We start from the raw sequence: 12,922 nt of genomic DNA, 5'->3' as shown, positions 1-12,922 counted from the left end.
GAGCTCCAAGGAGATTATGTTGAAAAATAAAAAAAAATTTACCCAAAAAAAATTGTTTTTATACTTCATTCTAAGGACTTATTGAACTACCCTCGTAACTCCTAGCGTGACAATTAGGTATGTCAAGCTAGCACCTCTACAAACGAAATTCCCAAATTTCTTTGTATCAGAATTTAAAGCTTTCTATGATCTTGAATGCAACGAAAACCAATTTCCAAAAACCGAAAAAATTTGAGGATGTATCTTCGAGAAGCCTAAAACACTACGACTCCATTGACAACGGCAAATTAGCAAAAAGATGATACTTTTACAATCTTATACCTATTTGGTAGATAGGGGTTGATTGTAGATGTCAAGAGCCCAAAAATCAGAACGTGTGTATTTGAGGAGCCCAAGAGTCAGAGGCTCCAATGACACTGTAAAATATTAAAAAAGATCATTTTTTGACAAAGTTATATCTACGTGATAGAGAGGGGTTGATTTTAGACGCTAAGGGCTGGAGCCAAAAATCGAAAAGGGTATTTTCGAGAAGCGAAAGAATCAAAGGCTCCATTGATTATGGAAAATTTTCAAAACAATTATTTATTTACATCTTTATATCTACATGGTAGAGAGGGGTTGATTTTGGACGTTAAGGGTTGAAACCGAAAATGGGAGTGGGTATTTATCGAGAAGCCCAAAAATCAGAGACTCCATTGGCACTGGAAAATTTTTTAAGAGATTAAGTTTTTACAATTTCATATCAACGGGGTAGAGAGGAGTTGGTTTTAGGCGTTGAGGGTTGGAGCAAAAAATCGCAAAGGGTATTTTAGACGAGCCACAAAATCAGACACCATTGACACTCGAAAATTTTTAAAAAGATTATTTTTTGACGAAGTTATATCGACGTGGTAGAGGGGGGTTGATTTTAGACGTTGAGGGCTGGAGCCGAAAAATTAAAAGAGGTATTTTTAAAGAGCCCAAAAATCAGAGACTCCATTGACACTGGAAAATTCTCAAACTGATTATTTGTTACAATTTCATATCTACGTAGTGGAGACGGGTTGATTTTAGATGTTAATAATTGAAGCTAAAAATCGAAAAGGATATTTTTCAGGAGCATAAAATTCAGAGACACTATTGGAACTGGAAAATTCTCAAAAAGATACTTTTTACAAAGTTATAGCGACATGGTAGAATGGCGGGTTGATTTTAGACGTTAAGGGTTAGAGCCGAAAATTCGGAGTGAGTATTATCGAGGAGCCTAATAATCAGAGACTTCATTGGCAGTGGAAAATTCTCAAAAAGATTATTTATTATTATCGGAATTATTCATATCGAAAAGGGTATTTTTGAGGAGTCCAAACATCAGAGACACCATTGGCACTGGAAAATTCTTAAAACGATTATCTTTTTACAAAGTTATATCGACGTGGTAGAGGGGGTGAATTTTAGACGTTAGGGGTTAGAGCCCAAAAATTGGGGTGTGTATTTTCGAGCAGCCCCAAAACCAGAGACTCCACCGAATTTATATGCTTTATATGCATTACGTTTTCAGTTGAAAATATTAATTTTTAAGCTAAAAAGCAACAAATTTTCAACAATATATTTAAATTTTTAACGTGAAGAATTAAATTTGTGGCTAAGAAAAAAGCTAATTATCAAGCAAAGAATAAAAGAATTTTCAACAAAATATCTCACTTTTGAACCAAACAGTTTAAACTTCAACCAAGTAATGACATTTTAATTACAAAAATTAATTATGAACAAAAAAATGTAACAGCTAACAATTCAACCAAAAAATATTTTAATTTTTAACCCAAAATATGGAAGTTTAACTAAAAAAAGCGACTTTTTAACATGATTTGAATTTTCCACGAAGAAGTATTCTTCAGTAAAGGAAGAGAAAATGTTGCAAATAAGCAGTTGAATTTTCAGGAAAAGGAATAAATTTTCAATGAAGAAAAATATTTTTCTACAAACTAGAACGGATTTTTAAAAAAATACATGAATTTTAAACCAAACAATTGCATTGCTTGTGTCGTGTGTCAAAAAATTTAAGTTTCAACGTTTTTTTAAAAAATAAAACAACAACTACGTGCCCTATAAAAAAGTGATTAATAACAAATTTGGAGATATTTTTTGAGTGCACAATTTTTGTCTTCTCACTTGACACTAAAAGAGTGTACCAAACGCTAATCTAATAGATTAATTTTTTCAAAAGTTATTGTGCTCACAGACAAACAGACATTAAAACAGACAGACATACAGACAGACACATTCGTAAAAACCTTTTTTTTCGGATTCAGGGGGTCTTAAGACGTGGACCTTTTGACAAAAACTAGGGGGTGAAATTTTACACAAATCTAATACGTTTCTGATGAGAATGTAAAAATAATTATTGATTTTAAAAATTGAACTCTAGTTCAAAATGAATAAGATTTAGATATTTTTTCGATTTTGAAATAATTTAAATGTTACTTTAAAGTAAGGAATTATAAATGAAATATTTGAAAACAAACAATTTGAAACTTGAGTTGTATGAAATAAAAGGCCCTAATTCTCTAAAGTTTGAAAGCGTTAAATATTAACTGTGAACGCCAACAATTTTAATTTTTGCAATTTAATCGCTTTTAATTTATGCGTAAAAGTGATGAATATTGATGTATAAATAAAAATTTAAAAATTTTTAATTTGTATCGGTTTAAAATGAAAAAAGTTAACATGTAATTTAAAACATTTTTCAGCTTAAATGAATATTTTAATATTTTAAAATTAAAAAAACTGAAATATCGCAGATAAATAGCATTCAATAAAAAAATTGTTAACCGAAAGGAGTTGAAAGATTAAATGTATGCACATAAACCGTTTAGCATTAAAATGAAAATTTTCTTTATTCGAAGTGTTTGAGTCCTCAAATTTAAAAGCTTTAAATTCAAAAGGAGGTTCAGTTTGGATGCTCTAATTCGCAATTCAGTTTCAATTACTTTGAAGCAAGATTTTTAGCCTTAGAATTTCGAGATTTTTCAACTGCAATGATCGTCAAAAATTTTAACGGAACTAAAAACGGTCTTCCAGATGATCAAAAACTTCAAATTTTAAAGATTTCAAAGATTTTAATGAATTTTACAATGTTTGATGGACTCAAAAGATTCTAGAAGAAAGCAAAAGCTATGGAAAGTTCGCAAAGAATTTTTTAAGATTTGAACGGATTAAAAAAATGTTAGCGAAGTTCAATGCATTTGAACAGTTTCAAGGGATTTCAGAACTTGTAAGGAATTCAAGGAATTTCAAAAGCTATAAAAATATAAGGGATTTATCTGATTTTCTAAGTTTTATGGTACGTGGATTACGAAGGATTTCGAAAGAAATCATAAAATTTCAATGGTTTCTACGGATTATCAGAGATCTAAAAAGATTTATGAGTTTTCCAGGAATTTTTACAGAATATCAACAACCGATTTCACAACATTTAATGGGAAATGTATATTGCACATCAAATATAAAAGTTAAGCCCTCGATGCAGTATTGCCAGAATTGCATTCTACTTTTTTCCCACTCTTGCTTCATTTATGCTACTATTTAAATTATCTAAAATTTCAAAATAATTACGTGGTCTGGAATTTAACCTTAGAACATTAGATGTATCGAATGTTTGCCGGCGGCGCTAATTGTTTTTTAAAAGCCAGTTACCCAATTTGAAACCTCTAAATATGATGCATATTCTTCACGAACATCGGGTTTAAAAATGTATTGCGTCTCAACATTATTTTACTTGACCCTAATTTGTTTACGTTGGAAAATAAAACTTTCAATACGTGTCCTTCCATAAGTACCATGAAATTCAATAAAATTGAATAGCACGACCCTGATCAAAGTTTACTAACTGATAAGTAACCCAAATCACTATTATTATGTTTTTTTTAAACTTTTACTCGGGTGAACTCGGGTAGCTACGGACTAACTAAAGTAACTGATAAGATGTGGATGTTATCAGTTAATTTAATACTATGGAAAATTTTTTTTGCGATAATGTTGCAGATATAAAATTACGAGCATACTTGAATAGTGGCCGTGAGCGTTGGAAAAAACAACAGTCACCTCTGACTGCTTTCTTAGAGCTGTCATTTGCCACTCAACAGATTTCTAGTCAAACTGCCTTCTAAGCCGCTGCCAATAACCTCCTCACTTTTGAATGTTCAAGATGTTCAGTGCACCTTGCGTGCACATTCCCTGTAGCAAAATCACAATAAGATGACTTTTGATTGATCTTGGTTGTTAGGTCGACTAAAAATTTCAATTAAGTGGATCAGCAATGCCGATAATGTCAGGTCGATTGGTTTGGATGTAATGATCCGTTTGGACGGTAACATTCCAATATAAGATGTAATCTTCGTTTTCTAATCGTTTTCTAATAGCTTTCTGTCTCCATTGTAATTCTAATTCCTCTATAGTTTCTGCCCTGATATGCAACGCCTCAGCAAAAGACAAATTCAAGGGTATGCAGTCAAGATCCACTTAACAGATTGTGCTGTAAAGCGCAACATCTCGTTTGCTGTTAAAATAGTCTCGCAACTGTATAAATTTTTAAATATTAACACAATCTTTTAAGATCTTCAACGTCCCTAACCCCTGCATGTCGTGCTAAAGCTAACCTTACAATAGCTAAATTATTGTGGTGTATTCAGTGCTTCGTGATTTCTACGTGGACGATTCTATTTAACTTTTTAAGGTCAGTGTTAGACCATTTGATGAGCCCGAATGAGTATGTGAGGACAGGGATGGTATAATTGTGTTGATTGCCCTGATTTTGTTGGCCAAGTTGAAAAAACACTTCAAAATCAATCTGAGTCTCGTAGTAAGGGCAGCCGTTCCTAATTCTCCTCTTGTTGAATACACTGTTCTGCATTGTCTAGTTTGAACGACATGTGCATATCATTGGAAAATGTTTTTGCGCTATCGATCACTCGTTGCAGTTTCTGGGCTGAAATGGCGTACAGCTTCAGGGCATCCATGTACAGAAGATGGGTTACTTCATGACCATCCTTATTATCATATATTCTGAATCCATGAGACATGCTGTTTAGTGTTTTTTTCAATGTATTTAATGCAAAATAGAACCATAGTGCACTGAAGGAGTCTCCTTAAATATAACCATCGCAATGCGTATTGATCTAGTTAGCCGATCTACTTAGCCTAAGTTACATTGATGCTTACGAGCTTCAGTCATAACCACGGCGTTTATGGTGATTAGATCTTTACTGCCTCGAGAGTTTTAAGTTTTTTAGATAGATTTTGAGTGTCTGATTTTTTGGTAGCATAAAGCCTAGCATCAGAACTGGGCGTTTAATTATTTTCTGAAGACACCTTGCACCATCTCTGGACCTAGAGCTTTCCAGTTACTTGTCCTTTCCAAGACCGCTGAAACATATAAAGCTGCGATGTTTGTTAGATGTATTTCAGGGCTTTTGATTGCCATTGCTTTCTCCAGATTTAACCAAGCCGTGTCTAAATTGCAACTGTTCATTTTTCCCCAAATGCATGACCAGTAGTTAGTCATACGTTCCAATTGAGAGACTTCGGTGTCTTTCTGGTTATTTTTCTTTACACTTAGTTCACGATAGAACCCTCTTTTATCTTTCTAAAAGTTTCGATTTTGTTGCCTTCGTGTAGTACTTTTCTTGTACCTGCGCAGTCTCGCCGTAAGAACGTCAAGGCTTTGTCGTTAGGAGTCTATAATCTTATACAATATTGATGGAGTTATTGTCTCGATGTGCCCAGGGTGGATGATTTTAGTAACATTGTTAATCAGCTTTCTGGTTTTATTTCCTTTTATATATTGAGTTAATTGACCCAATTTAGAAGACCAGAGTCTACAAGAGTATGCACCTCTAACCCAGTTTGTGTTGCGTTCAAATACGTAGCTAAAACCTTGCTATTGAGGTGTTCTATTAGTGCACACAGATCATTTGTGATGTTCTACTTGGCAGAGAATGCCTTAGTGTTGGTACATGATGTTCATTATCCATAGCACTTATGATGATTCAGCTTCAATTAAGTCTTCAACGTCCACATTTTCCAAGGGGAGTTCATTAATAGAAAGCTGCTGTTCCACTTTTATTTTGATAGCAGCTAAAGGCGCTAAAGGCACATAACAACTATATGCATATAGCATGTCCATTTCAATCGCCTTTTTTGTTTCTGAACCTCTGCTTCTGCCTCTGGTTGTATAAGGCCATCCACCTTCGGGGGATGTGGTGATATAAGACCATCAACAGGTTGAGGAATAAGATTAAATGCTTGTGCTTGACCGTGTGATGCGGCTTTCTCTGACTGATGTTTATTACCGCCGCTTTTCCACGCCAAATCCACCTGTTTTTTAATCGCCATTGCTCGGTCTTCTGTGATGTGTAGATTAGTTCTGATGTCCTTCAATTTAGCGATAAGATCTCTTAGTGCGACTTTCTTTATATTAGGATACTTTGTAGCAAATTTCTTTCTTAAGTTGTATCCTTTTTTATTTTCGTTTCAAACATCGCACTTCTGTAATATAGAAGCAACAATTGCTCTTTCTTTGTGGTATCCCACTTGATGCTCTACCGCGGTGTTTCTATCAAAGTGTTTGGCTTCAAATAGCTATCGCTAGCCAAATTATCTTTAGCAGATACGGTCGATGTTCCGATGCTTACCGTTTATCGCAGATGCTTTTGCTAGTCAGCTGTTTGAAAAGTGGGATCTGCCTGACTCTCTCACCTCACCATCATTACAGTTCTGCATGCTGTGGCTCCTAGCAACGGCTTCAGGCCCCCTTTCGACGATCTTTGGGAAGAGATAAGCGTTTAAAATCTTTAAAATAGTCTCTATTATTATTTATCTGTTTTGATGTTCTTCTTAAACCCTCTCCTCTTCATTATCTACGCGTCTGGCCTAGGAAACCCTACTAGTAGCACTACTACTGTCAAAATAGCCGTTAAAGTGATGATGGAAAAGCTTGAGCCCTACCGCGACACCAACGCGAGATTGCATTCGGTCAGTGTTATTATTATTATTCTGAGTTAAGACCATAACAGCCCCCGACACTTGAATGATCACGTTGCGTCCCCTCATAAGCCTATGCGTGAACCCATAGCTCTTTCCATAGGTAGAGGGCCGCAGCCACGTTGTTAATTGATATTTCTAGGTCATTTATGCAGCAACTGCCTATCAAAGTTATACATATCCCCACAATCGCAGGGCAGTGGCAAAGGATATGAGAAGCCGCCTTATTAACCTTTCCACCCAGACGAACGAGGAGACTTTCTTCAAGTCCTATCTTATGTCTGTGATACCCGATGTTTCCGTGTGATATAAACATTTTTGTTAGAACTTTGAGTTAGTTTCTCCCGAGCCTTAGTATTTGCTTCGCTTAGTTGTAGTTTAGCGTTGAGAGAACTGTTAATATCTTTAGAGACTAACCGACTAGAATGCCTACAACTTGCTCGGTCCAGTAAAATTTGCTTTTCCTGCTAGTTTTGCTAGCTTGTCTGATATCTCATTGCTCTTGATGCTGCTGTGTCCAAGGATCCCAAGCAGAGTAACACGGTGGTCTGTCGCTAGCTTATTCAGTGCCTCATAGGTCTAGTAAAATTTTCTCTTGCTGCTAGTTACGTTAGATTGTCCAATATCTCATTGCCCTTGATGTCGCTGTGTCCAGGGTTCGAAAGCAAAGTAAAACGGGTGTATTTTTCCAACTCATTGAGTGCCTTAAAGTTCTCCTATACTAGTAGTGAAGTGGTTATTGTTCCATTCAGGGCCTTTATAGCAGCCCTGCTGTCTGAGTAGATATAACTGTTTCTTTTGTTGCTATACTTATTTTCCTTGTAGGCGCACTGGAGCATAATTATCATGTCAGATTGTAGGCTATGCCGTAGGACTCCGTAGGAATTGTGATGCCCATTTCATTCCTGCTACGATTTACGCTGGCTCCTGCATTCTTCTTGTTCCTAGAGCCATCAGTAAACCAGTTGTCACCGTTACTAGGCAGGTATGCCTCAACCATCAGCCCATTTCTCTTTCGTGAATATGCTAACTCGATACTTCTCGTCGAAAAGGTAGTGGCGAGTGGTCATTCTGTCCCTAAGCATGCTCAGAGTCGGCCTTATAGCGATGTCGATTGGTGTCCGGACTACTGTCAAGATACTACTATCGTTTACCATATTTAGTCTCCAGGCCGCCATCGCAGCCACGGCCTGGATGGAAAAATGGAAGGGCTCCAAATAGTGCCCCAGAGCCATTGTGAGTGTCGACCTCGAGTTACCAGTGATGCCTCTTAGAATTAGTCCCCAATTCCTTTCCAGTCGCGGTTTCTCAGTGGACAGTACGACCCTGCCGAACCAGACCTCCACCACATAGGCTAGCCTGGGTCGCAAAATCGCTGTGTAAGTCCACATAAGTATCTCCAGTTTCAAGCTCGATCTTCTTTCTAGGGCTTTCCTTCGGAGTCATAGAGTCGCTTTTAGCTTCTTGCACTTGGTTTTCAGGTGTTCGTTCCATGACAGCTTCTTATCCAGAATTACTTTCAAATATTGACCTCTTTCTTTGATTTTCAGTTGTTTTCCTCCCAGTTTTAATTTACGCGTGGTTCCCCACTCATAGCTTCTGGTGATTACAATTGCATCCGTCTTACTTGGATTGACCGATGGCCCACTCTTCTTGCACCAAGAATCTACTATCCTTAGTGCCTGCTGCATTACTCCTAAAAGCGCATCCAGATGCTGGCCATGCACGATAACCAGTATATTGTTCGCATAGCATATAACGTGGTGGCCCTGACCCGTGAGCAGATGAAGCTCCTTCGATATGCATGGTGGTTTCAATTGCAAGCCCTTTCTGCTTCAGTTGTCCTTCAATTAGGTTTGCTGTTTAGCTTAGGGCCCTCTCGTTTGATTGACTTGTCCTAAAGGCGAGTTGCTTCTTGTGCAGTGGCCTACTTGGCAATTCTTTATCACGGATATATCTATCCACGAGTCTTTCCACTGTTTTTAGTAGGAAAGATGTGAGACTAATGAGATGGAAATCCTTGGGTGAAGTGTAACCGATCCTGCCTGCTTTCGGGATGAAAATTACTCTCGAATCCCTCCACTACGTCAGAACATACTTGTAAGGGATTAAGAAATTGAAGGCCTATCTGAACCTTGGATGGGGTAACAATCTGGTTGGCTGGCCACAGTTTCGAGCCCAATTGGGCCACAGGCAACTTCAATTGCCTCGGAGATGTCGCCCTCTTTACTCTGAACCTTGTAAAGCCCCGAAAATGTTCCTTAATCAGGTTCTTCAAGGTATCCTCCTCCGACTCTGAGTATCACCCACCAAGAACATTCAGAGTGCCGAGAATAGCATCCGGATTCCGAGAAAGCAGATTATCCAGGCTCGCCGCTCCCGCTTCTTTCCCGATAAATTCGCAAAAGTTCGTCAAGGTTTGAGGCTTTGCCTTATATATTGCACCCCTGTATTCATCCCTTATCATCGTAAATGAAGTCCATAATTGCTCCGTTTTGCCTGTACTGGCACGTCTGAATCTCTCTCCGGTTTTCCTGCGAATAAGTAGATTTGATGGCTTCCGTGAAAATCTCGGCTGCTATCTCCAGGATATCCAAGTCTCTGATTAACCTGGGCACCTCTGAGGAAGCACTTTTTATTTTCTTTGAAAACTGATCTCAGTCCTTTCTTCTTGTATTTATGGCTAATTTAAGGCCAGTTAGGTCACAAATTTGGAGAGAGCATTTTCATTAAGACTCCATTTCTTGATATTATCTCTAAAACTACCGGTACAGAGAGTTATGTCAATGACTTTCCCCCTAACAGAGTTAAGAAACGTGGCCCCGTATTAAGAGCACCTATATCATAAATAATACGAAACTCAACCAAATTTAATAGTGCACAACTGAAAAAAGTTTTAAAAATAATTTTTAATGGTTTAAAAATTTGTTAATTATTTGAACAATTTTTCTTGCTTATAGGCTGTAAACAATTATTATCTCTTTGGATAAATGATATAAATTTAATAAATGTCAAAAGTAGTAGCTTTGCTTAAAATATTTGGTAATTACATTAACAATTTTTATTTGTTGAAAGATTTTTTATTTCTTTAAACAATTTTTTCTCCTCTCAATCTTGAAAAGTTATTTTTTCTGCAATTAAGGACACAATTATCGAATTTTAAGATTACCATATTACCTGAGCAATAATAATTTGTTTAAAAAATTATATTCAGTTCCCCTAAATAAAGTAAAGTGAATCCTTCAGATAGCGAACCCTAAGACAGCCATTCCGAGAATTAAATACGCGACGCAGGTAGGAAAAATATAGGTAAAAAGCGTTCAATTACTTATGTGTTAAACGGAAGGATAAACCTTTAAAATGATTAATAAGTTGAAAATTAAAATTTACATCGGCTGTTTAATCGAAGGTTCAAATTTTCGAACATTTTTTCAACAGTTTTGACCCCAAGAAAATTATTTAATAACCCGATATCTTTCAACTTTTAGGTTATCCTTCCGATAGTACTATAAAGAGAAACCCCTGCAAATTTCAGCCTAATCGGCCAATAACTTTTTAACTTACAGCACGAGCAGTTTTTGAATAGACAATTTCAAGATAATCACGTTTAAAGGTTCGTTACGGTATAACTATTAGTTTCAGTGACTTGCCGATCAATCGACGATTCCGGGTACACATAATAAACTTAGTAAGCGTAGTAACGTAGTAACGTAGCAATGAGCCTTCCCAGAATTTTTGGGACGAAAAAAAAAATATATATGTACACAAACCTATTGTGAAAGAAACATTGCTCCAAACGAGCGCTTCGAATATCTGATTAGTGACGGTATGGGGACTCTGACATTTTTGACAATATCTCCATAAATATTTAATATTTTCCTTTTTTCTTTTTACAGTATATTTTTAACATATTATACATTCAAAATATTAAAGAAAAAAAATTGATTTTGTGGAAATTCTAAATGTATCTCCCCCCTTAACTGTATAGGCTTTTTTTTAAATATCGACCCCGTAGATTAACGGAATATGTGAATTCAACAAAATTGTCTTGAAAATTAGTTTTAAAAAAATGATGCGTTCTGAGATAAGGAAATACTGAATAATAAGCTTCATATAGTGTAAAAGATACAAAAATATTATAGTTTTCTTTACCTTCTCTAGTAAAAGGCGCAAGTAATTATTGATTGTTTAAATGATTGCGAGCAATTTTAAACAAAAATATATTACATTCAACATTCGTTAATTATATCCTTAATTCCAAAAAATAAGAAAAAATTCATGGTTTTAGGGAGAAAAAATTTTGGTAAACAAGAAGTACTACTCTTGATATTCATCAATATTATATAATATATCTCGAAAGATAGTAACATTTTATGATTCACATGGGTAACAATTGTTCAAACAATTAAAAATTATTCTGAACATACTTAGAAAACTTTCAAATATAGAATTATAATTATTCATGTCGAAAAAATTATGAAAAATACGGTATTTAGCTTCAGTTTTGATTTAAAAAATTTATTTTTCATTGTTTTGGGCGTTTTCTGGACACAATAGAAGGTTATAGGAAAGGGTAACAATTGTTGAGTGAATATTATTCCTTGAAAATTCCTGAAGAAGTAAGTCTACTCTAATTAACAAAAGGCTTATAACAAGTACTTCTTTTTTTCCAAAAGCGAACTTTTTTATTTAAAACCTCGTATTAAGTTTCGAAAACCTGGGTGCACGGGTTAATGCAAGAAATAAATAAAAATGAAGTTACTGATTTATTTCTAACTGAAAACGAAAAATTTAGCGAAGATAGAATACCAAAAATCTAATTTCTGGGACCACTCTAGGAAGACATCTTGTCAATTATATGAATTCGCTGAGCAATCACATACGTTACATAACTACACTAACATAATTTAAATTCTTTATTATTTAAATAAATTTCATGGAAACTAGATTATATATTTATGTTCAATTTATTTGTTTGTTTTTATTTAGTTGAAAATATGTGTCCTTCTTTTGTAAGTGTAGTAGATAAAATGCAATTTTATTATGGTACAATATAATCAAAACTTTTAAACGCTCTATCGTTAGGAAATTGAAAAAGAATTAATAAATTTTTTTTATATTTCCTAAATTTTTAAAAATATCTTGAAGAAGTTTCTACGTTTATTAAAGTTTCGATACAAATATGGCTGTGTTTTTACAAAGAATCAACATTTTCTACCACAATTTCGGTACACGTGGTCACAGCCTTATTTTAAACCAGTTATTCTTTTGGAGCTGACATTTCTTTTTTCTCTCCTCTTTTCTTGCACTCAAAAAAAAGAAATTAATGTTCTGGGTTAATCAACCAATCTTTGTGTTTTTTGGTGAAAAATTAAACTATATTTTTAGTTTAAACTAGACTATCTGGGAAAAAAACAAACTATTTTTATAAAAATTTGACTTTCGTAGAAAATACACTTTCTGGTCAAAAACTGTATTTTCAAGTTGCTTTGTAGATTTAAAATTTCTACCAAAAATTATTATATATTTTTTAAAATTAATTTTTCTTTATCTGAAAATTGGTAACGTAGTTTATAGACGAATACTTAACCCCACATTTTGTAGCAAAACTGTTCACACTTAAAAGGATAATAAATAGTTGTCTAAATGTATTATTGTGTTTGATAGTAGGATACAAGGCCAGGCAGAGGTTACATATTTGAAGCATGAACAGTTCATTTCATTCACTTTCTGCAATTTATTGTAAAAAACTAAAAAAAAATTGACCCACTAAGGCCCATTAACAAAGCTTGCTTACAGATATTCCTCCAATGCACAACAAATTAATAAATCTCTTTTTTGTTGATGAACTAGATGCAATGGATAGTCCACTCAGACCTACTTCACCTGATCATATACCACCCAT

The 12,922-nt window shown here is 34.9% G+C and overlaps 1 protein-coding gene across 1 annotated transcript in view; it reads left to right on the top strand.

Moving 5' to 3' along the window:
- The window catches only part of LOC117180664 (esterase E4-like), a 108,364-nt gene extending 104,219 nt beyond the window's left edge, over positions 1–4,145 (top strand). Inside the window, exon 11 of the mRNA XM_033373154.1 lies at positions 4,021–4,145. Within this exon, the coding sequence (XP_033229045.1) occupies positions 4,021–4,145 (125 nt within the window). The remainder of the gene's footprint in view (positions 1–4,020) is intronic.
- The last annotated feature ends 8,777 nt before the right edge of the window (positions 4,146–12,922 follow it).

Source organism: Belonocnema kinseyi, chromosome 9 (assembly GCF_010883055.1).
Source record: "Belonocnema kinseyi isolate 2016_QV_RU_SX_M_011 chromosome 9, B_treatae_v1, whole genome shotgun sequence".
In the NCBI taxonomy this organism is placed as follows: domain Eukaryota; kingdom Metazoa; phylum Arthropoda; class Insecta; order Hymenoptera; family Cynipidae; genus Belonocnema; species Belonocnema kinseyi.
This window is presented reverse-complemented; position numbering and strand designations above follow the sequence as displayed.